At 42.9% G+C, this 25583-nt stretch overlaps 1 protein-coding gene across 1 annotated transcript; it reads right to left on the bottom strand.

Annotated features, from left to right (window-relative positions):
* Nucleotides 1-633: 633 nt before the first annotated feature.
* Nucleotides 634-22078, bottom strand: LOC132820781 (tyrosine-protein phosphatase non-receptor type substrate 1-like). Its single transcript, XM_060833079.1, has 6 exons — nucleotides 21920-22078; nucleotides 21489-21824; nucleotides 19888-20187; nucleotides 15308-15412; nucleotides 9783-9841; nucleotides 634-1040 (listed from the first exon to the last, which is right to left on the bottom strand). Exons 1-6 carry the CDS (start codon nucleotides 21954-21956, stop codon nucleotides 789-791), a joined length of 1089 nt encoding a protein of 362 aa, XP_060689062.1. The 5' UTR covers nucleotides 21957-22078; the 3' UTR covers nucleotides 634-788.
* Between the last annotated feature and the right edge of the window lie 3505 nt (nucleotides 22079-25583).

Here is a 25583-nt window from a genome sequence, read left to right as displayed (position 1 = left end):
ATTGTGGCCACTTTCCATGTAACTGAGGGACCAGTTGAGGCAATGCCTGAGCTGCGGGGGCACAGGTATGCAGCCTCTGCAGAACGGCTGAAGCATCCACAGATAAAGAGGAAACCATGAACCATGGAGGAAGATTAATCTTTTTCTCACAAGTTACCATGACCAAGCAATTATAAATTTATGTACTTCTTTAATAAGGCTAATCTGACCTTTTATTTAAAATTGACACAGAAATTCACACAATAGCTCCCAGACATCAGATGGCTTGTCTTTGAATTCACTGGCAGCCAACAAGGTATGCTACCTCAACACCAATTACAAAGGGGGGCATTTAACATTGAATTAACCCTTTGATAAAACAATGGGCCCTTAAGGGTCTGAAGTTTCAAAACTTTTATGATACAAACAGGAGAATGGAAGGACCCATACAGGGAATTGCAGCATAATTGACAGATTTGTGGAATAATTAACCATCAAAAGGCATTACAGCAGTCATCTTAAGTTTGATCTCTATGAACTCTGTGACATACTGTTTACGATATACCCAAACCATTCAAGTGATTAATAGTTGATTTAATTTCAGTCGAAAGGAAGAATGAATGTCAACATCCAACTTGAAGCACAGAAACCACTTTAAAAATACATTTGTTTATGCATTTACAATTGCAAAACCATTCCCTACCCAAATCACACTTTTGAAGACATTAGAGTTGCTGACTAGCTCAGCAATTTGGTGGCATTCTTAATTGCCCTTGAGAAAACGAATGATCTGAAATGATATGAAATGTTCATTTCTTAAGAGAAGCGTATGTGGTTCCTATGTAGTTAGCAGTTTGCTTTATGTTTGATGTGGGGCAAATGCTGGCAACTGAGTAATCTCTGTAGAATTGATTATTTTTATCTTTGACCTTTAGAACGGCATATTCTGTTGTCTGGCCCTGCTCTGGTCTTTTCAATTCCTGTTTTTGTTTCGATTTTGGAAGAGTTTTGACATGAACAGATGCATAATGAAGAGTTTCATTGCTGAGAGAAATATTATCCTGTAACATAGGAACAAGAAACAGAAATAAGAATACAAGATGAATTAAAAATGAGGACATTTCAATTTATGGTTTGATACTAAGTTAGCATGAATCTTGTCTTCCTGTTTGATAATTCATAGCCACATAGAAATATCAATATTCCAATATCAATAGCAAATTTTCAAAAACAAGCAATTAAAATAGATTTCTGACTTTGGTGTATGGACGATACTCATATTGGCCTCTTAACAATCCTGATTTACACTTCTCTGAAACCATTGGTTGGCATTCAATCAGCCCATCTCTGGTTAAATTGCCAGTGCCAAGTCCAGACTAATGAATTGTCCACACCTTTGCAAAATGAACCTTGTTTTTAAAGTATGGTTGGACACCCCGTGCTGGCCTCCTACCCGCCCTCGACCTCTTTATAGCCAACTGCCACCGTGACATTAACCGACTCAACCTGTCCACCCCTCTCACCCACTCCAACCTCTCACCCTCAGAACATGCAGCCCTCCACTCCCTCCACTCCAATCCCAACCTCACCATCAAACCCGCAGACAAGGGAGGCGCGGTGATAGTTTGGCGCACTGACCTGTATACCGCTGAAGCCAAACGCCAGCTCGCGGACGCCTCCTCTTATCGCCCCCTTGACCATGACCCCACCTCCCACCACCAAACCATCATCTCCCAGACCATCCAGGACCTCATCACCTCAGGGGATCTCCCATCCACCGCCTCCAACCTCATAGTCCCACAACCCCGCACCGCCCGTTTCTACCTCCTGCCCAAAATCCACAAACCTGCCTGCCCCGGCCGACCCATTGTCTCAGCCTGCTCCTGCCCCACCGAACTCATCTCCCAATACCTCGACACGGTCCTGTCCCCTTTAGTCCAAGAACTCCCCACCTACGTTCGGGACACCACCCACGCCCTCCACCTCCTCCAGGATTTTCGCTTCCCCGGTCCCCAACGCCTTATTTTCACTATGGACATCCAGTCCCTGTACACCTCCATCCCCCATCACGAAGGACTCAAAGCCCTCCGCTTCTTCCTTTCCCGCCGCACCAACCAGTACCCTTCCACTGACACCCTCCTTCGACTGACTGAACTGGTCCTCACCCTGAATAACTTCTCTTTTCAATCCTCCCACTTCCTCCAAACTAAAGGAGTTGCCATGGGCACCCGCATGGGCCCCAGCTATGCCTGCCTCTTCGTAGGATATGTGGAACAGTCCATCTTCCGCAACTACACTGGCACCACCCCCCACCTTTTCCTCCGCTACATCGATGACTGTATCGGCGCTGCCTCGTGCTCCCACGAGGAGGTTGAACAGTTCATCAACTTTACTAACACCTTCCATCCCGACCTGAAATTCACCTGGACTGTCTCAGACTCCTCCCTCCCCTTCCTAGACCTCCACACACATCATCTATTGCATCCGCTGCACCCGATGTGGCCTCCTCTATATTGGGGAGACAGGCCGCTTACTTGCTGAACGCTTCAGAGAACACCTCCTGGCCGCCCGGACCAACCAACCCAATCACCCCGTGGCTCAACACTTTAACTCTCCCTCCCACTCCACCGAGGACATGCAGGTCCTTGGACTCCTCCACCGGCAGAACATAACAACACGACGGCTGGAGGAGGAGCGCCTCATCTTCCGCCTGGGAACCCTCCAACCACAAGGTATGAATTCAGATTTCTCCAGTTTCCTCATTTCCCCTCCCCCCACCTTGTCTCAGTCGGTTCCCTCAACTCAGCACCGCCCTCCTAACCTGCAATCCTCTTCCTGACCTCTCCGCCCCCACCCCACTCCGGCCTATCACCCTCACCTTGACCTCCTTCCACCTATCCCACCTCCATCGCCCCTCCCCCAAGTCCCTCCTCCCCACCTTTTATCTTAGCCTGCTTGGCTACTCTCTCTCATTCCTGATGAAGGGCTTATGCTCGAAACGTTGAATTCTCTATTCCTGAGATGCTGCCTGGCCTGCTGTGCTTTGACCAGCAACACATTTGCAGCCATAATTGCATGATGCCCAGCCTGCTGGATTTCTAACTCTTGCAAGGAGCATCCACCTTCCTCTGACTCAAAATGTTAACTCTGTTTCTCTCTCCACAGATGCTGCCAAACCAATTGAGTTTCTCTTGCATTTACTGTTAATGTATTATAATCAATTACTCTTCCAAATGTTAAATAATCTGCCAAGTATTCAATATGCAATGGAGGCAAAATTTACTTCAATCACACTTTCTTGCCACTAATTTAGTGTTGGATACTTGAGAAAGCATCATCCTATGTTCAATCATCCATACTGTAGAAGATTTTACTTGCAATATCCTCATTTTTAGCTGGTAGCAACTGAAATAGTGCAATTTAATTGAATGTTACTGTCATAGGGGCAGAGAAAGGTTTATATTCTTGAATACTTAGTGAGTAAAGTACATGTGCATATATGTACGTGCAGACACTTGCCTGATGAACATCACCATCATCACGCCCTCCTTAGTCAAGCAATATTATGTTGAATTTACATGACATGTACTTTGATATTTGGGTGCAATTAAATGTCTCCAGGAATAGTAGAATGAAAACTGATGTTTACAAAAATTACTGATTTGTTCATGGTTACATTCCTACTTCAATAAATTGGATCATTAGTTAGGCAGGACATAAATCTCAGGCACTGTTGTGGAAGTGTGAATGAACAATCACGTTATTATTTATCTCAAGTATGCAGAGAGCCAAATAAAACGAAGACTTTTTGAAATTCATGATTCATCATTTTACAGAAGTTTGTTTTTGTACATATTGATGTGTGCTTGGGTCTATCTATCATGGCTGCGAAACACAGACCACTTGCAGCTAAGTCACGAACATAACAGTAACCTCAAAAACAGTTTGCAGGTTTGCAACAATCATCAACCATGGGTGACATGATTGGATTGCCGGGCAAATTCAGAGTGTGAAAGACAGTTGTATGACCAAGAATTTTCTTTCTGATGAGAATCGTGATACCAATCAACCAACAAGAGGTTCAAAGCTCCACATCAAGAATGATTACCAGTATGACCTGAAGGCTCGAGAATATTGCACCAGGGAATCACTAGCTAATAATACTGGAAAATGGCAACACCTTCTGTGAAGTGCTACAATGACCAATGGTTATTACAGCAGCTTGACAACAACACCAATACTGCAAAACAACCTATACTAGTATTCAGTTGAATATGAGACAGAACTCTTGAGGATTAACTTCTTCAGCCATGAGCAAAAGTGTGAATTTGTTTGCTGTATGTTCACCATCTTCCGTGGATGGAAAGCTGTCAATGATAATTTGTTGATGGATTCTTGTACTAATCTTGGGTGTGGCACACTCAGCAGAGCAACAGTTCAATAGATGTTGCTCCCAGTATTATTTAAAGGAACGCAATAACAGTTCGGGATTTTACCCTAGGCAGTCAAATCTCATTGAAATCAATGAGTACATTTTGAAGGATTTGCTATTTGAGTTCAAGTATCTCTGGACGTTGGAGTGAATCGAAGTAAAATTAACTAACAGCAAAATCACAGCTAACCTTGGAGGAATCTGTGTGGGAGAGCTCACAGCATAGGAGCAGCTAAGTGCATGGTTTTTAAATGTAAGCAAGCTGTCTTTTTTTTTGTAAATCTGCAATAGTGAGTGAAGTGGCTCCTTTTTGATTATATATTTTATTGAGCTCTGTCCCTTGATTAATATTTGAAAATATAAAACATTTATAATGAGTTATCTTGGAGCAGTGTTTTTTTAGAGCAGTAAGACTGTGCTATTTTCTGGGTCTGTAGATTGTTAAGGTAAAAAGATGGCCTTTAGTAGAATGATGTGCTCTTCATGTTGGATCTGTGAGATTAGGGAAAATTTCCATATTACTGATTATTATGTATGTATGATTATTATGTCTTTGTTTGTGAATCCTGTCAGATTACATGGATCAGTTGGAGTAGCAGTTAGAGGCAATGAGGAATTTACAGGAGTTAGGAGGTGTGATGGATGGCGCTTATAGGAAGGGAGAAAAACTGCAGATACAGTCAGGTAGATGGGTTACCTCCAGGAAGGATAGGAGAGGGAGGCAGGTCATGAAGGAGTCTCCTGCTGTTATCAGCTTCTCAAACAGGTATGCTGTTTCGGAAAACATGTGGAGTGATGGACTCTTTGGGGAATGTAGCACGAACAGCCATGTTTCTGGTACCAAGTCTGGCTCTAATGTAATGAGGGTACGTCAGGTTTCACGAGATCAACTGTGATGGGGGATTCTTTAGTCAGAGACACAGACAGATGTTTCTGCAGCCAATAGCGAGAAATCAGAATGGTGTGTTGTCTACCAGGTGCCAGGATCAAGGATATCTTGGACAGAGTGCAGAATATACTCAAATGGGAGAGGGACCAGCAGGAGGTCATTGTATACATTGGAACTAATGACATAGGAAGGACAAAGGGTGAGAGTCTGAAGGGAGAATATAAGAAGTTGGGCAGGAATTTAAAAAAGAGGTCATCAAGGATAGTAATATCTGGATTATTCATGGTGGTACAAGCCAGTGTGGGTAGGAATAGGAGGATAGAGCAGATCAATGTGTGCCTGAGGAGCTGGTGCAGGGGAGAAAGGTTCACATTTTTGAACCATTAGAATCTCTTCTAGGGTAGAAGTGACTTGTATAAGAAGGATAAGTGGGCGGCATGGTGGCACAGTGGTTAGCACTGCTGCCTCACAGCGCCAGAGACCCGGGTTCAATTCCTGCCTCAGGCGACTGACTGTGTGGAATTTGCACGTTCTCCCCGTGTCTGCGTGGGTTTCCTCTGGGTGCTCCTGTTTCCTCCCACAGTTCAAAGATATGCAGGTCAGGTGAATTGGCCATGCTAAATTGCCCATAGTGTTAGGTAAGGGGTAAATGTAGGGGTATGCGGGTCGGGTCGCATGTGGATTTGTTGGGCCGAAGGGCCTGTTTCCACACTGTAATGTAATCTAATGATAGATTGCACCTGGATTGGAAGGGGACTAATATACTGACAGGGAGATTTGCAAGAGCTGCTTGGAAGGAATTAAACTAGTAAGGTGGGGTGTGTGGAACCCAGGGAAATAGTGAGGAAAGAGATCAGTCTGAGACAGGTACAGTTGGGAAAAGGAGCGAGTCAAACAGTCAGGGTAGGCAGAGACAAAGCAGAGAACATGGGGCGGCACGGTGGCTCGATGGTTAGCGCTGCTGCCTCACAGCGCCACGAACCTGGGTTCAATTCCTGCCTTGGGCAACTGTCTGTGTGGAGTTTGCATATTCTCCCCGTGTCTGCATGGGTCCCCTCCGGGTGCTCCGGTTTCCTCCCACAGTCCAGGTTAGGTGAATTGACCATACTAAATTGCCCATAGTGTTAGGTGCATGATTTAGGGAAATGGGTCTGGGTGGGTTGCTCTTCAGAGGGTCTCAGCTGTGATCTCCAGCATCTGCAGACCTCATTTTTTACTCGAAGATTTTAACCTACTGCGAATCCTCTTGCAAGGATGCCTTCCTTGAAGAAGCTCTCTTCCTCCCTCTACAAGGATTTCAGTGAGTCTCTCTCTCACTGCACCCCCCAGGTCATCTCCTCTGCACAGAAACTCTTCAGCCACGTTCTCAAACAGACTCGTTACCTCAGCCACATCTCCTTCCTCAGCACCTGCCTAAGGAACCGACTGATCCCACACGGACTCCGAACTACATTCCAGTTTCCTCATTTCCCCTCCCCCCACCTTGTCTCAGTCGGTTCCCTCAACTCAGCACCGCCCTCCTAACCTGCAATCTCCTTACTGACCTCTCCGCCCCCACCCCACTCCGGCCTATCACCCTCACCTTGACCTCCTTCTACCTATCCCACCTCCATCACCCCTCCCCCAAGTCCCTCCTCCCTACCTTTTATCTTAGCCTGCTTGGCTACTCTCTCTCATTCCTGATGAAGGGCTTATGCTCGAAACGTCGCATTCCCTATTCCTGAGATGCTGCCTAACCTGCTGTGCTTTAACCAGCAACACATTTTCAGCCAAAGGGCCTGTTTCCACACTGTTGGTAATCTAAAAGTCGGTAATCTAATCTAACAAGGTAGGACTGATAAATTAATCTGTATTTATTTCAATGCAAGAAGCCTAACAGGGGAAAGCAGATGAACCCAGGGCATGGTTAGGAAAATGGGACTGGAATACCATAGCAATTACAGAGACGTGGCTCCGGGATGAACAGGAATGGTAGCTTAATGTTCCAGGAGACAAATGCTATAGGAAGAATAGACGGTGTGGCAAGAGATATGAGTAAATGGCATTTTTGATGAGGGTTGTGGCCGTACTTAGGGAGGATATTCCTAGCAATACTAGGAAGGTTATTTGGGTGGAACTGAGAAATAAGAATGGGATGATCACCCTATTTGGATTGTATTATAGACCCCTCCAATAATCAACAGAAAATTGAAAAATAAATTTGTAAATCTCAGTTATCTATAAGTTATGACAGGGATTTTAACTTTCCATACACAGACTGGGACTGCCACAATGTTAAAGATTTAGATGGAGAGGAATTTGTTAGATATGTACAAGAAAATTTCTGATTCAGTATGTGGATATATCAGCTAGAGAAGGTACAAAACTTGACCTACTTTTGGGAAATAAGGCAGGGCAGGTGACTGAGGTGTCAGTGGGGGAGCACTTTAGGGCCAGCGACCCATAATTCTATTAGTTTTAAAATAGTGATGGAAAAGGATAGACCAGATCTAAAAGTTGAAGATCTAAATTGGAGGAAGGCCAATTTTGCCGGCATTAGGCAAGAACTTTTAAAAGTTGATTGGGGGCAGATGTTCGCAGGTGAAGGGACGGCTGGAAAATGAGAAGCCTTCAAAAATGAGATAACGAAAGTCCAGAGAAAATATATTCCTGTAAGGGTGAAAGGAAAGGCTGGTAGGTGTAGGGAATGCTGGATGACTAGAAAAATTGATGTTTTGGTTCAGAAAAAGAAGGAAGCATATGTCAGGTATAGACAGGAGAGATCGAGTGAATCCTTAGAAGAATATAAAGGCAACAGGAGTATACTTAAGAGGGAAATCAGGAGGGCAAAAAGTGGAGATAACTTTGGCAAATAGGGTTAAGAGAATCCAAAGGGGTTTTATAAATACATTAAGGATAAGAAGGTATCTAGGGAGAGAATAAGACCCTTCAAAGACCAGCAAGGCGGCCTATTGGTGGAACCACAGGAGATGGGAGCGATAATAAACAAGTATTTTGCATCAGTGTTCACTGTGGAGAAGGACATGGAAGATTTAAAATGTGGGGAAATAGATGGTAACATCTTGAAAAGTGTCCATATTACAGAAGAGGAGGTGCTGAATGGCATAAAGGTGGATAAATCCAAGGACCAGATCAGGTGTACCCTCGAACTCTGTGGGAAGCTAGGGAGGTGATTACTGAACCCATTGCTGATATATTTATATCATCAATAGTCACAGGTGAGGTGCCGGAAGACTGGAGATGGGCTAACATGGTGCCCTTTTTTTTAAGAAAGGGGTTAAGAAACCCCAAGGAGCTATAGACCAGTGAGCATGACATCAGTGGTGGACAAGTTGTTGGAGGGAATCCTGAGGGACAGGATGTACATGTATTTGGAAAGGCAAAGACTGATTAGGGATAGTCAACATGGCTTTGTGCTGTTTTCCCCGGAGCGCTAGAGACTGAGGGCTGATCTTACAGAGGTTTATAAACTCATGAGGAGCATGGACAGGCTAAGTAGACAACGTCTTCTCTGTGGGGTGTGGGAGTCCAGAACTAGAGGGCATAGATTTAAAAGGGACTGAAGGGGCAAAGAGTATTGATGTGTATGGAACAAACTGCCAGAGGAGACTGGTGCAATTACAACATTTATAAGGTATCTGTGTGGGAATATAAATAGGAAGAGTTTAGACAGATATGTACCAAGTGCTAGCAAATAGGACTGGATTAAGTTCGGATATCTGGTCGGCATGGACGATGTGGACCAAAGGATCTGTTTCCATGCTGTACATCTCTGTGATTCTATGACTCTAAGTCAGGAATGAAATTATATTCTATTTGATATGGCTATCTGTAAAAATACTTCTGTAAAACATAAGAATATTCCTATGTTCCAGTCAAGGTAAGATCAATGCTTTCCGGCTTTTGTTGTTGTTTAAGGGTCCAAGCTTATTTAAATGCAGCATAACAAATGTGAAAATGCTTTGAGGTAAGAGCTTGAACCAAAGGAGACAGATCACAGGCAGTAAGCAATTGATTGACAATGCTGCTTTTGTTGAGTAATGTTACTTTTATCTATGTCTTGATAAGATTAACAAATTCTGTGAAACTTAAGAAAAATGTTTGTGTCTGAATTGATCTTGTAAGTAACTAAGATTAGTTAACCTTTTAAGTTACTCTGTTGACTCAGCCTTTAATTGTAATTAAGGACTCTAACGGTGCAGTGGTGATGTCTCTCCCTCTGAGTCAGGAGGTGAGTTTGAGTCCCACCTGCTTCCGAGGTGTGTAATAAAATATTTGAACAGGTTACTTAGCATAAACATACGATTGCAATTGACTTACACCTTACAAATGAAGTGAATCCTAAACCTTACGCTATTTTTGTGTTCCTAATGCAGCATGTTCACAACTGATTTATTTAACTGATAATACTTTATAATAGTTTCAGCTCAGTGGAGCGTAGCTCAAGTTAAGTGAAGGAATATATCAAAACAATCTACTTACTGCACATTCTGATTTTTCCATTACTTGATCATCAACATCTTTACCATGGGATGATGAATCTGTAAGTATTTCAATGTTAGAACTGTCTTACTATGAAGTACAATGGTACCTATAAATGAAATTCAACCATAAAAGTAGCCTATAATCGCAACTTCTTGGTCAATTTGGACAATCACCCTGGGTAAGAAAATGCACACGTCATACCTTTCTAACTTCTCAATTCAATGCAAATACATTCTACCCTCTGTCTCCAAGACTAAGATGTCTTCCTGACCCAGTGCCATTGCCTTGCCTCCCTTTCATATATTTTTGAACACTCTTTCTCCTTGAATATTTTGTAGCCAGTCCTCACAGTTTATAAGCCATGTTTGTTATTGCCAATACATCAAATTCTCACACAGCTTGTGCTTGTGGCTCATCAACATTATTGACTAGACTTTGCCTTTTTAAGTGTGGGCATTCAAAATGTCATAGTATTCCTTGTAGTCCTTCTTAGTCATCTCCTATTCAACATGGGAGCACTTCCTCTCTGGTTCTATCCATCATTCTCAGTGAATGTACATTATGTTGTTTTGCCACTTTTGCATCCTGCTGCCCATTTCCCTGTGAGTTTAATTTAAATCTTCCACAGCCACTGTCATGTTTTTCTCTGAGAACATTTATCCAGGTACTGGTGAGGTGTGAGCTGCAACTTATTGAAATGAATCTTGTATTTACCCTGTGGCAGATGTTAGGCCAATAGGCATGTACTGTTTTATTTTCTTTTTCCTCCCTTTCTTGCCAGAGAAGCTTTGTTGACTATTTTCCAGTTTGTTGAGACCTTTCCAGAATCCACTAGGAGAAATGGGGACTGGAGATCAGAGCTGAAAAATGTATTGCTGGAAAAGCGCAGCAGGTCAGGCAGCATCCAAGGAGCAGGAGAATCAACATTTCGGGCATGAGCCCTTCTTCAGGAATGAGGAAGGTGTGCCAAGCGGGCTAAGATAAAAGGTAGGGAGGAGGGACTTGGGGGAGGGGCATTGGGAATGCTATAGGTGGAAGGAGGTTAAGGTGAAGGTGACAGGCCAGAGAGGGGGTGAGGGCGGAGAGGTCGGGAAGAAGATTGCAGGTCAAGAAGGCGGTGCTGAGTCTGAGGGTTGGGACTGAGATAAGGTGGGCGGGGGGAAATGAGGAAGCTGGAGAAATCTGCATTCATCCCTTGTGGTTGGAGGGTTCCGAGGCAGAAGATGAGGTGCTCTTCCTCCAGGCGTCGTGTTGCAATGGTCTGGCGATGGAGAAGGCCAAGGACCTGCATGTCCTTGGCAGAGTGGGAGAGGGAGTTAAAGTGTTCTGCCACGGGGCGTTTGGGTTGGTTGGTGAGGGTGTCCCAGAGGTGTTCTCTGAAACGTTCTGTAAGTAGACGGCTTGTCTCCCCAATGTATAGGAGGCCACATCGGGTGCAGCGGATGCAGTATCTGGAGGTTGGTGGTGGCATGGCTGACGATGCTCTCCACCGCATCTCCTCCACTTCCCGCTCCCCCGCCCTTGAACCTGCCCATCCAATCGCCATCAGGACAGAACCCCACTGGTCCTCACCTACCACCCCACAAATCTCCAGATACATCGTATCATCCTTCGTCATTTCTGCCACCTCCAGACAGACCCCACCACCAAGGCTATATTTCCCTCCCCTCCCCTATCAGTGTGCTGGAAAGACCACTCCCTCCACGACTCCCTCGTCAGGTCCACACCCCCCACCAACCCAACCTCCATTCCTGGCACCTTCCCCTGCAACTGCAGGAAATGCAAAACTTGCGCCCACACCTCCCACCTCACTTCCCTCCAAGGCCCCAAGGGATCCTTCCATATCAGTCACAAATTCACCTGCACCTCCACACACATCATTTACTGCATCCGCTGCACCCAATGTGGCCTCCTATACATTGGGGAGACAGACCGCATACTTGCAGAACGTTTCAGAGAACACCTCTGGGACCCCCGCACCAAACAACCCAACCACCCCGTGGCAGAACACTTTAACTCCCTCTCTCTTTAACTCCGCCAAGGACATCCAGGTGTTGGCCTCCTCCATCACCAGACCATGGCAACACGATGCCTGGAGGAGAGTGCCTCATCTTCGACCTAGGAACCCTCCAACCACAAGGGATGAATCCAGATTTCTCCAGCTTCCTCATTTCCCCTCCCCCCACCATATCTCAGTCCCAACTCTCGGACTCAGCACCGCCTTCTTGACCTGCAATCTTCTTCCCGACCTCTTCGCCCCCAGCCCCTCTCCGGCTTATCACCCTCACCTTAACCTCCTTCCACCTATCGCATTCCCAACACCCCTCCCCCAAGTCCCTCCTCCCCACCTTTCATCTTAGCCTGCTTGGCACACTTTCCTCATTCCTGAAGAAGGGGTTATGCCCAAAATGTCGATTCTCCTGCTCCTTGGATGCTGCCTGACCTGCTGCACTTTTCCAGTAACACATTTTTCAGCTCTTTCCAGAATCCAACAAACTTTACAAAATTCGAATCAATACATCAATTATTTCATCAGCATTTCCTTTAAGACCATACCACTGTGCATTAGGGACTTTTAAGCTTTCTGTTACATTTGTTTTCATAGAATCATTGAATCCCTGCAGTGGCAAATCAGGTCATTCAGCCTATTGAACCACCAAAGAGCATCCCACTCAGACCCACCCCATCCCTGTAACCCTACGATGCCCATGGCTAGTCCACCTAACCTGCACATCCCTGGACACTATGGGCAATTTAGCATGGTTAATCCAGCTAAACTGCACATCTTTGGACTGTGGGAGGAAACTGGAGCACCCGCAGACAGAGTGAAAACATGCAAACTCCACACAGACTGAAATTAAACCTATCCTCCCTGACACAGCGAGGCTAAAGTGTTAACCACAGAGCCACTGTTTTTTCAGTATGTTTTCCTTAGTGATTATAATTGCATTGTTTTAAGTTCCTCTCTCCCTTTCAGCTCCTGGTTTTCAAGTATTTCTGAAATGCTATTTGTGCCTTCTCCATTGAAAACATACACAAAATGTTGGTTCACCCTTCCAATCATTTCTTTAGTTCCCATTTTTTCCGCATTCTTCCCCCTGCTAGTGGAACAATGCTCACTTTCTTCTTTCCCTTTTCAAATTCTGGTAGAAAGTCTTACGATTTGTTTTTATATTCCTACTTAGCTTTCTCTCATATTCTAAATTCATCCAGTTTTTTTGTCATTCTTTGTTTCAGAATTCCGTCTCAATTTAGATCATAAAATCCTAAGACATAGGAACAGAAGCAGGCCATCCAATGAGATCACGACTTGTCTGATGACCCTCAAATCTACTTTCCTAACACTTCCCTACAACCCTCACTTCCTTCATTAATTAAAAGCCTGCCTGTCTCAGCCTTGAGTATATATAGCCTCGATAGTCTATTGTGGCAAAGAATTCTACAGCCTCATTACCCACTGAGAGAAGAAATTTCTCCGCATCTCTGATCTATCCTGAGATCATACCCTCTGGTCCTAGATTCTCCCAAAAGGTGAAACAATCTTCTTGCGTCTAACCTGTCAAGTCTCCTAAGAATGTATATGTTTCATTAAGGTTATCTCACATTCTTCTATATTCCAATGAATACAGGCACAATCCTCACTACAGAACATAGTCCCTTCGTACTTGATATCAGCCTTGTGAACTTTCCCTGAACTGCCCCCAAAGTCAGTACATCTTTCCATAGATAAGGGAACCAAAACTGTTCACAACATTCAATCTGTGATCTGTCTCGTGCCTTGCACAATTTTAGCAAAATCTCCCTATATTTATTCTCCTCCCCCTTTAAACTAGAGGCCAAAATTCCATTTGTCTTCCCTGTTACTTGCTCAACTTGAGTGGTAGCTTTCTGTGATTCTTGGACAAGAACTCTCAAATCCCTCTGTTCCATAGCTTTCTACAGTTTTTAACCATTTAAATATTATTCAGTTCCTCTCTTCCTCTTGCCAAATTTGATAACCTCACATTTACCCACATTATATTCCATTAACCAACTTCTCACCCACTTGCCTAGCCTGTCTATATTCCTTTGCAGACTCTTTGTGTCTTCCTCACCATTTGCCTTCCCACCTATTTTTGTGTCATGAATGAATTTGGCTTTAGTGCATTCACTTTCCACAACCAAGTCACTAATATATATTGTTAATAACTCTGACTTAGGATTAATCTTTGTAGAATTGTGCACTTTTTCTTTCAATTTAATATTATCTTAAACTTCCTTACTGGTACACAAATTTTTAATTCTTCACCAAAATGCTTTCTCACTGAAATGTATTTTTGCTGATAATGATGAAAGATGTATTAAATGTCTACCACTGCATCGATGTTGTCCTATCCTTTAACGTAATCTCCCAATTCAATCTGGCCAGTACCGCTTTCACACTTTTGCAATTGCCTTTATTTAAGTTTAAAACATTAGTCTTCAACCCACTTTGGTTGTCCTCAAAATGAAAACAAAATTTAATCATGTTTTGACTTTGGCTTCCTGGAGCCTTGTTTACAATCAGAACAATAGTCAGTCTTCTGTCATTGCACCTTATGAGTTCTTGAATAACTTTTCTCTTTGGTTGACTCTAAGAAACTGCCCTGAGACCATTACATGAACTGATATTCCATGCTGCCTTGCCAATTTCATTAATTCAATCTCTATGTAGATTTAAATCATTTTTGATTATGCTGATAACTGTTGCATAATTCCCCATTATATTCAAGTATATTCTATCCTACAGTACAGTACTGTAAAATACTCCCACAAGGCACTTCTTACATTTACCGTCTATTATTTCTACCGAAACTGATTCTGCACCTTGATCTTTAGTGCAAATGTTATCTTTTACTGTGTACTAAATTCATTTTTAATTAACACAGCTACCTCAACACCTTTTCTGAGCTTCCTGTCCTTTTGAAGCATCTTGAAGCGTTTAATATATAGGTCCTAGTCTTGCTCATGTTGTGGTCGTACCTCTGTAATTGCTATCAAATCAGATATATTTCTTCCTGTCTGACATTTTGTTATGAATGCATTCAGATACAGAGCTTTTAGTTCTGCCTTTTGCGCAAAAGCATGCCTTATTTGATGATGCAATCTTAAATGTTAAGCTTCTTGCCACACTGATTATCATTACCCATGTTAATACCTTGTGCTATTGCCTTGTCAGTTTCTTTAAATTTACCATATCTCCCATCATTTGATCTATCTTCCCCAATCTCCACTATTTGGCTCCATTGCTCTAGTTATATAACTCATCACTTGAAATAGTCTTAACACTGACAAACAGTTTGAGAGTGGCATTAGGACCGATGACTCCTGCACTTTCTGTCTTTTCCTGCTCTCCTAGATGGCTAACTATCTGTTATCCTGAGCTCTTATTGCCTGTGGAATATGAATTTTTCCAATGGTTATTTTTGTTAGAATTATTTCATGTAATACTTATGCACTATTTTCAATGCAATATATTCAGCCATTTAAAAAAATCTGATTACCTTTTCCATTCTTCTGTTTATAGCATTGACTCTTTATGATCCAAAGACAAAACGGTACAATAAGGATAAGACTCAGCAGGCCGAGGTAATAATACTTAGAAAAACCTTCAAATTACAATTGAAACAATTCAAACCATTAATAATAATTAATTACAAATAAGATCAAGAATGGTTACACAATATGCAATACTTTGAAATTCAAATTTTCAATTATATTCTCTAACCTACATGTTAAATCAGAAATATACTTATTATCTGTCACTTGAATTTTTTTGATATAAATTCTTTGCTATAAATTCTGTGCCTTACAACTGTGTACTCCACAACCACCTGATGAAGGAGCGGCGCTCTGAAAGCTAATGCTTCCAATTAAACCTGTTGGACTATAACCTGATGTTGTGTGATTTTTAACTTCGAAGTTTTTGAGTTGACTTGTCTGTGTGAAATGGATAAATAGATTTCATCCAATAGAATGCCATTAAGAAATGATGCCAAAATTAGTTCCAGTTGTGTAACAGTAATATTACATGCATTATCCCATTTCTACTAAAATTTCCCCAAAAAGTGTAGAAATTATTTATTAATTGAAGGACAAGCTCCATACCATCATTGAGTCTTTATCATTACAATCATGCTATTCATGAGTAGTTTTGTCACTGCCTGAAGGGAAGTCACATCTCACTGTGTCAGCATATAGAATCATTTCACTGAAATAAAGGGGAGATGTTACCCTTTAATGTATTGTGAAAATAGTTATGCACAACAGCCTAAGAGATATTCTTACAGTATTTTCAATTTTCACTGAACAGCTATACAGATTAAGTAAAAATAACTTTTAAAACTGTCAGCCTGCTAAACCTCCATTCTCTAAACTCTTTGTGACCACTAACAAGTTTACCAAGGTGAGATACAAATAAACGAATCATCCATGCATATTTGCATGCAGAAAACTGATGTTTAACAACGTTTACTGAACCCACTCCTCTTTTTCCACTGCAGTTACACAGGCTGGAAGTGGACCGTGTAAATTGAGCACCTATTTAAATTATTGGCAATTTCAAACTTACTTCATGGTGTGCCTCCATTACTTTTCTTCCCAATCCCTCCTCCAATTAAAAAACATACGAAGGAACTGCAGATGTTGGAAATCAGAAACAAAAATAGAAATTGCTGGAAAAACCCAACAGGTCTGGCAGTATTTGTGGAGAGGAATCAGAGTTAACATTATGGGTCCAGTGACCCTTTTTCAGAACTCACCTAATATACTTGTTGAAATACAGCTGTACTGTTACTTTTTTAAATGATTTGTAATATTTTGTTTTCAATGCAGACATGGTAACTATCAATGTTTCAAACTGTCAGTTACTATTATTAACTGCCAGTTGTGTCCAAAAAGAAAATTTAAACTAGTTCACTTAAATTGGACATTGCCAATATAATTGATCATTTAATTTGAAAGTTGAAATTGGAGACAGTCAGAACCAATACAATTAAAAGACAGAACTAAAATCAAAAGATTAATTATTTCATTCTTTATTAGCTCCAAACAGGAGGTGATCAACTAAGAAAGGCTTTTTAACGTTTCTGATTGTTACATTTCTAGGTGTGTTTATTTTACGGTTCCTCCCAACAAAGTTACTTATGACAAATAAGCTGCAAAAATACTGATGTTTATATTTGTATTTTCATGAAAAGGTATTTGGAGCATGTTCACAAAATACAAAGACCCTTTCTCTCACTAAGCAGTTGTGGCCTCCGTGAGATTATAACGGTACTACTTACTGTGAAATACCTATATTTTTTATTTCTGAATGTTAATTGCTTCAGTTGCAGAATTGCCTGGATTTGGAAAGAGAATAGGTTGATGGTATGATGTATTAAATTTGATTTTTTAGATGTGATTCAGTGTTACATTTTGACTGATAAGACTTTTGGGAGGTGCTTCAAGTGGTTTAGTGAAATAAAGGCACTGGGTAAATATTGTTGAGAATAAAGTTCGTGCCTTCAGGCTTCACATCCATCTTCTGTAATTTCTAAATCATCCCTGTTACTGTTTATTTGTACTTGATTGATAGAGCTACAGATTATTAGGACAAGCCACTTCCCTAACCAACAGTCTTGCAACTTCATGACAAGTGACATACATTTAGGACCAACATATCTGCTTTTCTTTGTTGGTCAGTTTTTTTTAGTCTTTTTGATCTGGTCGTTATTTTAATGGCAGCACAAAATAGCAAATTTTTAACAAGATTGGTTTCAAACTGCATACTGAAGTTTGCAGACAGAAACCATCCAAGGCAGCCTCCAAGAGGGAATAATTTACTACAGCCCATATTAACATATTAATATATTTTATAATTCCTCCCGTCCAAACTTCTATTCCCAAATAAGGCACTACAGTCCTGCTCTCTCATTAGTGTTCTGATGAAAGATCACCACCTGCAATGTTGGACTCCTTTCCAGAGACACTACCTCATTTTCAGAAATTGCCAGCATTTTCTGTTTTCATATCAGATTTCCAGCATTTTGGTTCTGTAATCTGCTGAGCGAGGATGACACTGTTGCCTTGGCGCACACCAAAAACACATTGTGCCACAACCAACTAGTGCCAGTCTATAGCTATGCCCGGCACACTCATTCTCCAAGAGTTTTAAATTGGTCATGAGTTTCCTGTTCTAAGCTTCTGCCTGACACGCAAATCCTCACTAGAATTTGGCTCATAGCGGTTTTCAAAGGTGCTGTTGGATCGTAGCTCCATTTGTACGTTTTCAACCTGTCCCCTCGCTGTTTCTTTGGCAATCGTTCCCTTAAATCTCAAGATCATGGCAAGGGATATTTCTTTCTCTCAGTCTTTTTTCAAAAAGGTGAAGTTTGGGAATCCGGGTGATAACCTAACTGCCTGAGCCTTAATAAGGAAGGATAGGAGCCACGCTGTGGGTATGGACTGAATGGGTTTCCTTTTCTTGTGGCTACGATCCTGCATCTAAAATCCCAACCGGTCTGTGGTAATGAACCAAAGAAACTCATGTGAATAGGGATTTATAGATGGTCTATTCTCCACCCGGCCAGTGACAGTGGTGTAATAGGAGCTGTGATCACTGCCTGTACACACCTAGAACAGAGTGAAGCGGCGGGGTGATGTCAATAGCTGTCGCCCACAGAATATAACAGGTTCATTCTATTCACACGCTCTGGGAACCTGCCAACCGGCTAAATGGCATGTGGCTGTTGAAGAGAATCATAAATGGGAGCACAGGAGGAGGCCATTCGGCCCACTGCTTGTGTCGCCGTGATAGTTTGACGGAACTTTCTCCCATTCCCTGTAATTCCCGCCTTTCCTCCTGTATTCCTGTCTGGCCTGAAGTCATGGTGACTCTGTCAGCAATGCAGTGGTCCTGCTGAATGAACTGGGTCAATGTGGCCCTGCTGACATCTGTTACAGAGTTATAATTCCCCCTCTGGTTAGTGCTGTATAAACGCTGCCTGTTCTGTATCCGGCGGCTCCTTTTCTCTTCATTCCTGAAGCCAGAATTACTCTTCAGTCAATACTGACATTTCACTGAGAGCCGCCTGGTGTGGGAGCAGGGAACGATTCCGCTCTGGAAATGTGGCTTAGAGAGGGGCTCTCTGACACAGCTCGGTGTGAAAACAAAGGGTGGAAACTAGCTAGGAATTGCCTTCTGTTTTTTTAATGTTTCTCAAGGTTATTGTGTGCTCTAACAGGGTGACTGAAGCAAACCCACCTGTTCGACCGAATTAAAGTCCATAAAAAACAATGTTGGAAGTTAATTCGAGCGCAGAGTTAAAAATCACACAACACCAAGTTATAGTCCAACAGATTTACTTGGAAGCCAAGCTTTCGGAGCGCTGCTCCATCACCAGGTGGTTGTCCGATGAAAGACCTGGGTGTTGTGTGATTTTTAACTTTGTACACCCCAGTCCAACACCGACATCTCCGAATCGATTCTAGGGCGGTGACGATGTGCCACGGGAAAGGTCAATGTTTGAGATTTCCACCTCCGGCTCCCCAGCCGATGGGCTATTTTTTGCCCATTTCCATTCACATCATTATTTCCGATCATTACCAATAAATTCAGCGTTAGCATCCTGTTAATTTTAATGGAATTTAGAGTGCCTTGCGAGACGGCTAACATACTGCACTGCTGCTCATCGAGAGAGCCAGGTCATGTTCGGGGGACCCGGGATTCCAATCCTGCCTGGGCAACTGGGGGAATTTGAATTCAAAGAAAAACAAAATCTGGAATTAAGAGTCTAATGAGGATGTACCGATTGTAGAAACCCCTATCTAATGGCCTTTCGGGAGGGAAAGTGTTCTTACCTGGTCTGACCTACATGTGACTCCACACCTAAAGGAAAGCGGTTGACTCTTAACTGTCCAATGGACAATTAGCCATGGGCAATCAATGGTCAGATATCGATATCCCGGAAACGAATTAAGGACTCTTTCCTGTTATTCTATCTCCAATACTGCGTGTTTTATAATGGAATTGTTAATTTTCCAGCCCCCTTGGCTATAACTGGGAGTCCTGTGGTGTGGTCAGTATTAGTGAGGCACCTACCTGGACTGGCTCTGAGCCTTGTCCTCACTGACCCAGTGAAGGTGCTGTGCTGAATGTGACAGGAGACGGCGGCTCCCTGCTCCCGCTGGGGCTTTGCAATCCGCAGCCGGGAGCTCAGGTTGTAACTGGTGTCCGTGTTTACTGTCAGCGAGCCCGGCTCCTCCTGGTAGGAGACATCCCCCTCAACAATCCAGGAAATGGTCAGATTCCTCGGGAAAAATCCCGCAGCCAAACAAGTCAGTGTCTGTATCCCAACACCTTCATCCTGGGGATCCGCTGTCAGATAGATTTCAGGTTTCGCTAAATAAACACATCAAAACAACACACATTGTGTCAATCTTCACTGTAGCAAATAGAAATCGGCAGGTAGCAAGGAGAGGGATGGTTAAAACTGCCTGAAACTTGGATACTCAATGGGACAGTGCAGAATGGGTTTAATAAATTGTACCCCGATTACCAAATCACCGACACCAGGAGACAGATCCCTCCTCACAATGTGGGTCAGAATGAGAACCGGGGAGACCCAGTTTCGTCCCGACACGCGCTGGGGTTGTGTTTTTTTTGGAGCAGGATGTCCCAGTTAATGATAAACAAACATTTTTTTCCCAAGACCATATTCGTTTTATTTGGCATTATACTTGTTGGAAATCGGATCTTTCGGGTTCAGCTTTGTCTTTTGGGTGGTTTTCTTCAAACTAAGTGTTGAAAAGGATGGGACTGAAAGGATCCGATCGAAAAGCAGGTGTTGCTGGTGGGTGGTTAATGTAAGATTCCAGGTTACCCCCGGGCAGACCCTGTGCTCCCACACAACATCCCAGTGTGGGCTCTGTCTCTGTGATTCTGGGCACTGTTTCTGTTTCCTTCTCTCACACATTGAGTTATTTCACTCTCCCTTCATCTTCTCAGAGAAAGCTCACTGCACAGAACCAGGCCATTTGGCCCATCGTGGCGAAAGTGAAGACTGCAGATGCTGGGGGTCAGAGTCAAGATGAGAGTGGTGCTGGAAAAACACATCAGGTCAGGCTGGAGCTTCAGTGAGCCTGACATGAAGGGCTGCTGAAGGGCTTTTGTCCCAAACGTCGATTCTCCTGCTCCTCGGATGCTGCCTGACTTGCTGTGCTTTTCCAGCACCACTCTCACCTTGACATTTGGCCCATCGTGTCCCTGCTGGTTCGACAGCCGCCTTATTCGGAAACTCTGAGAAATGTTTCTCTTCAGAATGTTTTGAAATTCATGATGAAATCTGTCTCTGTCCCAGTCCGGGGCAGTGCGGGTAAAACCGAGCCCATATGTGGACTCTGTTTCGGATGATCTTCAATGTGAACCTGTACCGCTTGGTTTGGGACATGGGGATAGACTCTCCCTGTCTATTCTGTCCAGACACTGAATCAGCAACAAAACCTCGCGGATTCTGGGAACACTCAGCAGGTCAGGCTGTCTCTGGGGCACGGCTCAGATAAACCACTTTGATAAACTGTTCAACTATTAAACCTCCAACTTCTTCCAGTTCTGACCAACCTGACCCATGACCTGTTTCTCTCTCTCTCTCTCTCTCCAGATGCAGCCCTTCCTGCTGAATATTTCGGATCTTCCACAATTACCTTGGATGTTCAATGTTGTTCCATTTCCCTGGAAGTATTTCCAGGGCCGAGGTTTCTCTCTGAGAACCACACAGCGGTAAGTGTCAGAATCATTCACCATCAGCTCCCGGATAATGAGGAAACTCTCTGACACTGACACACGAGGGCTGTTTTGCAGGAAGTTCCTGGATCCGTTGCCGCTGAAGTCAGGATTGTCTCTTGCCCGACACCAATAATATCTCACCAGCTCCGCCCGCTCCTCTCCCGGTATCAGGCTGCAGTTAATCCGAGCGGTCTGCCCTCTCAGGAGGGAGAGAGCTGGAGGAGACTCAATCACTTCCAGAGGGACAACAGGCCCTGGAACATAATGTGACAACAAATGGGAACATCATCTCCACAGAGCCCGAGTCTAACTGCAATGATTGCTCCCTGGAATCAAAGGCAATCCTTACCCAAGAGGAAGAGCCAGAGCCTGAGAGCTGAGCCCATGTTCCTGAGGATGACGCTGTCTCACTGGTTACTTGGAGCTGTTGGTCATTGTGCAGGAAATGCCGGTCACAGCGACCTTGGTGCGGGGGGTGGACCGCTCACTGACTCACATCACACTCACTGCTGCTCACAGACAGAAAGGAATAGCAACACTCAACCGGTCAGTGCCGGGATATTCACTGCTTCTGTGCAATAGCAAGTTAAGTTCCCCTTCATGAGCAAACCAACAAATCCTGTACCACGGTTTACAGGAGATTAAAGTGGTATCGTTTAATTTTAAATTAACCGATAGATTCGCTCCAACCTAACATAGTAAATATCCTTAAAAATTCGAAATAATTACATCTAAAAACCACATGAATTTCAAATAATGGATCTTATCTAGAATTCAGGTAATACTGAGAAAATCTGCAGTTAGTTCATGAAATCCCTGAAGGCTGTGAGGTGTGAATGATGAATATTAGGCCTGAATATGAATTTTGATCGGTGTGTGCAGCTTCCAATTTTACGAGTATTTTCGAGACCATTTTCTTCTAGTTCCTCTTCAATTTCGTTTCTCGATTCACTCCTTATGTGGGTGCCCCCGGCAAGGCCTGCAGTTTTGTCGTTCCCTCCTTGTCTTTGATAAGGTGGTGGGGAACTGCTGCAGTCTTTGGCAAGTTGCTACACCCAAGGTAGGGAAGGACTGGCCACATTCTCCCCCCTGTGCCAGCGAAGGTATTGCGGGATAATTTCAAGTCAGTTGGGGTGTGACCTTGGAGGGGAATTCGCAGGAGATGGAACTGCTGGCCTTGATCTATTTGGAAACCATGACCTATGGAGCCAAAGTGAGTTATTGCAATGTATCTTGTCAATACTGCTGCTGTGGGAGAATGTGTAAGTTGTGGGTGGTCTACCCATCAAGTGAGCTGTTTTGTCCTGGATGGTATTGAGTTGAATGTGCTTGATGTGCTTTGTTGAACTGCACCTACACAGCTAGTGGACAGGCTTTCGGGCGTCAGCTGGTGAATTATTCCCCGCAGGCTGTTCTACTCCCACCCTGGTTTTTGTAGTCATAGTATTTAGATGATGAGTACAGTTCAGCCAATGGTAAAGCCGGTCCCCCGCCCAACTCCGACAGTATTTCTGTCGCGATGAGCTTCCCAGATGACCCCGAAAAAAAGGAATCAATTTGTTTTTGTAACAAACCAACCAGAAAAAGAAAGAAACTACTTCCTGCAACTTGCAAATGAGATTAGAAATCAAAACCTAAGCTTTCTGGGGTTAATGAAACTGGTTGTCATCAAATAAGATTCCACTTTAAATCGTTTACTGTACTAGGCAAACTAAAATTAACAGTTTCAGAGGGAACTAAGGCACGGTGGTCAATATGAGCTACAAATTATACAGGAAATATCAGCTATGACACCAATATGTCCTAGATTTATGAGGCAGTCCACACTTCAGATATAGCACTAATCTGAACCATCGAGAATCTCAAAGTAGTGAATCACAACAAGTTGACCTCTGGCTCCCTTTGTTTCTAGCATTTAGTCGAATCCCCAGCAAACAGCAGCACCAAACCAATCCATGGGTACAACACTGAGCAAAATAGTTCATGTCTGTGGCAACACTTCAACTTTACTTATAGTGGTATTGATGGAGGTAGACCCATCAACATCGACTTCAAGTAAAAGAAGCAGCTGCAGCAACTGCCAGTTTTCCCAATCCCAATTCTCTAGTTTGTCTAACCAACACTTCTGGCCTCAGTATCTAAGCTCAGATGTGTCCTGGTCCTATTACAGTACTTGACGGCAACCAGTTTCATTTTCCAAAGAAACCTTAGGTTTTGATTGCTAATCTCATTTGCATATTGCAGAAAGTTGTTTCTTTTTCAGTTTGGTTTGTCACAAAAAACAAATCTTAAATTCTTAGAGTCCATCACACTGTTCAGAGAGCAAATTGTCCCAATTTTTTACCTCAGTTCCTTTCTTCTGCCTCCTCAAAATGACATTGATTTCTAAATTAAACCTGTTTTTCTTGAAAAGAGAACATGACAATACAACGAGGAACAGGACTATAAAGTAACATTTTAATTGTAATTTCAGTGAAAGACGGTCATTTCGTTTTTTTTCCTGGATTTCCACCGGCTCTCTACTAAAGGTGCGTTGAGGAATGTTTAAACACACATTTCTTGCCATCGATCAGGCCCGTAAAAAGATTCTCCCCACAATGTCTGGAGTAACATTAATCTGTTGGTGACGAAGAGTAGTTTGCCCGCATCAGTATGCAATAAATCAAACGGACGGTGTTAACATAGATTCTGAGATCTTTAAAGTCTCATGTCACATGCTACGATATAGTGACGATAGCATAACAATGCCTCCTATACGAATATACTGACCATGAAACAGCCCCCTTCTTCCAAACATGAAATCATCCTAACCAAAGCCAAATGTTCTCAGTTTGATCATTATGCAAACAGTTAAAACAGACTTTTCAAGATGAGCAATTCATTTTTGGTACAGTGCAGTATTAATAAAGACACATCCATGAATACTCAATTAAACCAGAAAAATGCTGGAGAAACTCAGCAATCCTGGCAGTATTTGTGGAGAGAGAAACAAAATTAAAGTTTCGGATCCAAGTGACTGTTCTTCAAAACCCATACTCAATTAATACACAAGTTCTGTGCGTCCAAATAACAATTTAAACTTTGATATAGCTCTGAGAAACTTTTTCTCTTATAAGACCAATCATTATTAAGGGAGCATAGATTCAAGGTAAAGGGGGTTTGGGAGGGATTTAAGGAAGAATATTTTCACCCAGCATGTGGGGGGTATCTGGAATACATTACCTGGAAGGCTGGTAGAGGCACGCACCATCACAAAATTTAACAAGTATCCAATGATAAGGTCATAAGAAGTAGGAACAGGCCATTCCACCCCTCAAACCAAATGTTGCTGTCATTCAATATTACCACATAATCATATTATCCAAGTTTTCTTCACCACTGTCTTCACACATGATTGATGTGCTGTACATCAGTTTGAGTTAGCCTCTGTTCCTTAATGGTGTAATACCATGATCAGTAATAACCTTGCATTATCTGGGTTGGTTACATATTCTAGAAACCTTTGTGGTTATCCAAGTACTTGTATTTGTATTTCTAAGTTGTAATCTGTCCAGTGCTCAGTTGCGGTAGCCTTCTAATTGCTCATTTGTCATGTGTCTCTTCTATTCCCGATTGCCTCTGAAAAAAGATCTTGTGTCTGGGAATGGTTTGACAATTGGTTGCTGGGCAAGTGCATTCACACTGGCAGTTGAGCCTAAGTTGTATTAAAGTAGTAATGAAATTGCTACTTTAATAAGGTTATGTGTCCTTGACTTTTTTTTTCAGAAAGGTCATAAACAACACAGACTCTGAAGAGTCTGGGGCTGAAGGGTTTAGGGACAATTGATAATAGCTAACAGATATTGCCCCAGGCAGAAGTCTTTCAAGTTTTTTTATTAAAAAGACACTTATACAAAGAAAGGGGAGTGGCCAGTTCTCCCTGATCAGCTTTCCTCTGGTTTCGTTTGGTTTTTCAGCAGTTGTGTGGAAAAGCTGCAGAACCCAGAGAAGCAGGTCTGGACTGATACTCTCTC

The sequence above is a fragment of the Hemiscyllium ocellatum genome, chromosome 12 (assembly GCF_020745735.1).
Source record: "Hemiscyllium ocellatum isolate sHemOce1 chromosome 12, sHemOce1.pat.X.cur, whole genome shotgun sequence".
Taxonomy (NCBI): domain Eukaryota; kingdom Metazoa; phylum Chordata; class Chondrichthyes; order Orectolobiformes; family Hemiscylliidae; genus Hemiscyllium; species Hemiscyllium ocellatum.
Note: the sequence above shows the minus strand (reverse complement) of the source record. Positions and strands in the feature narration are given on the sequence as shown.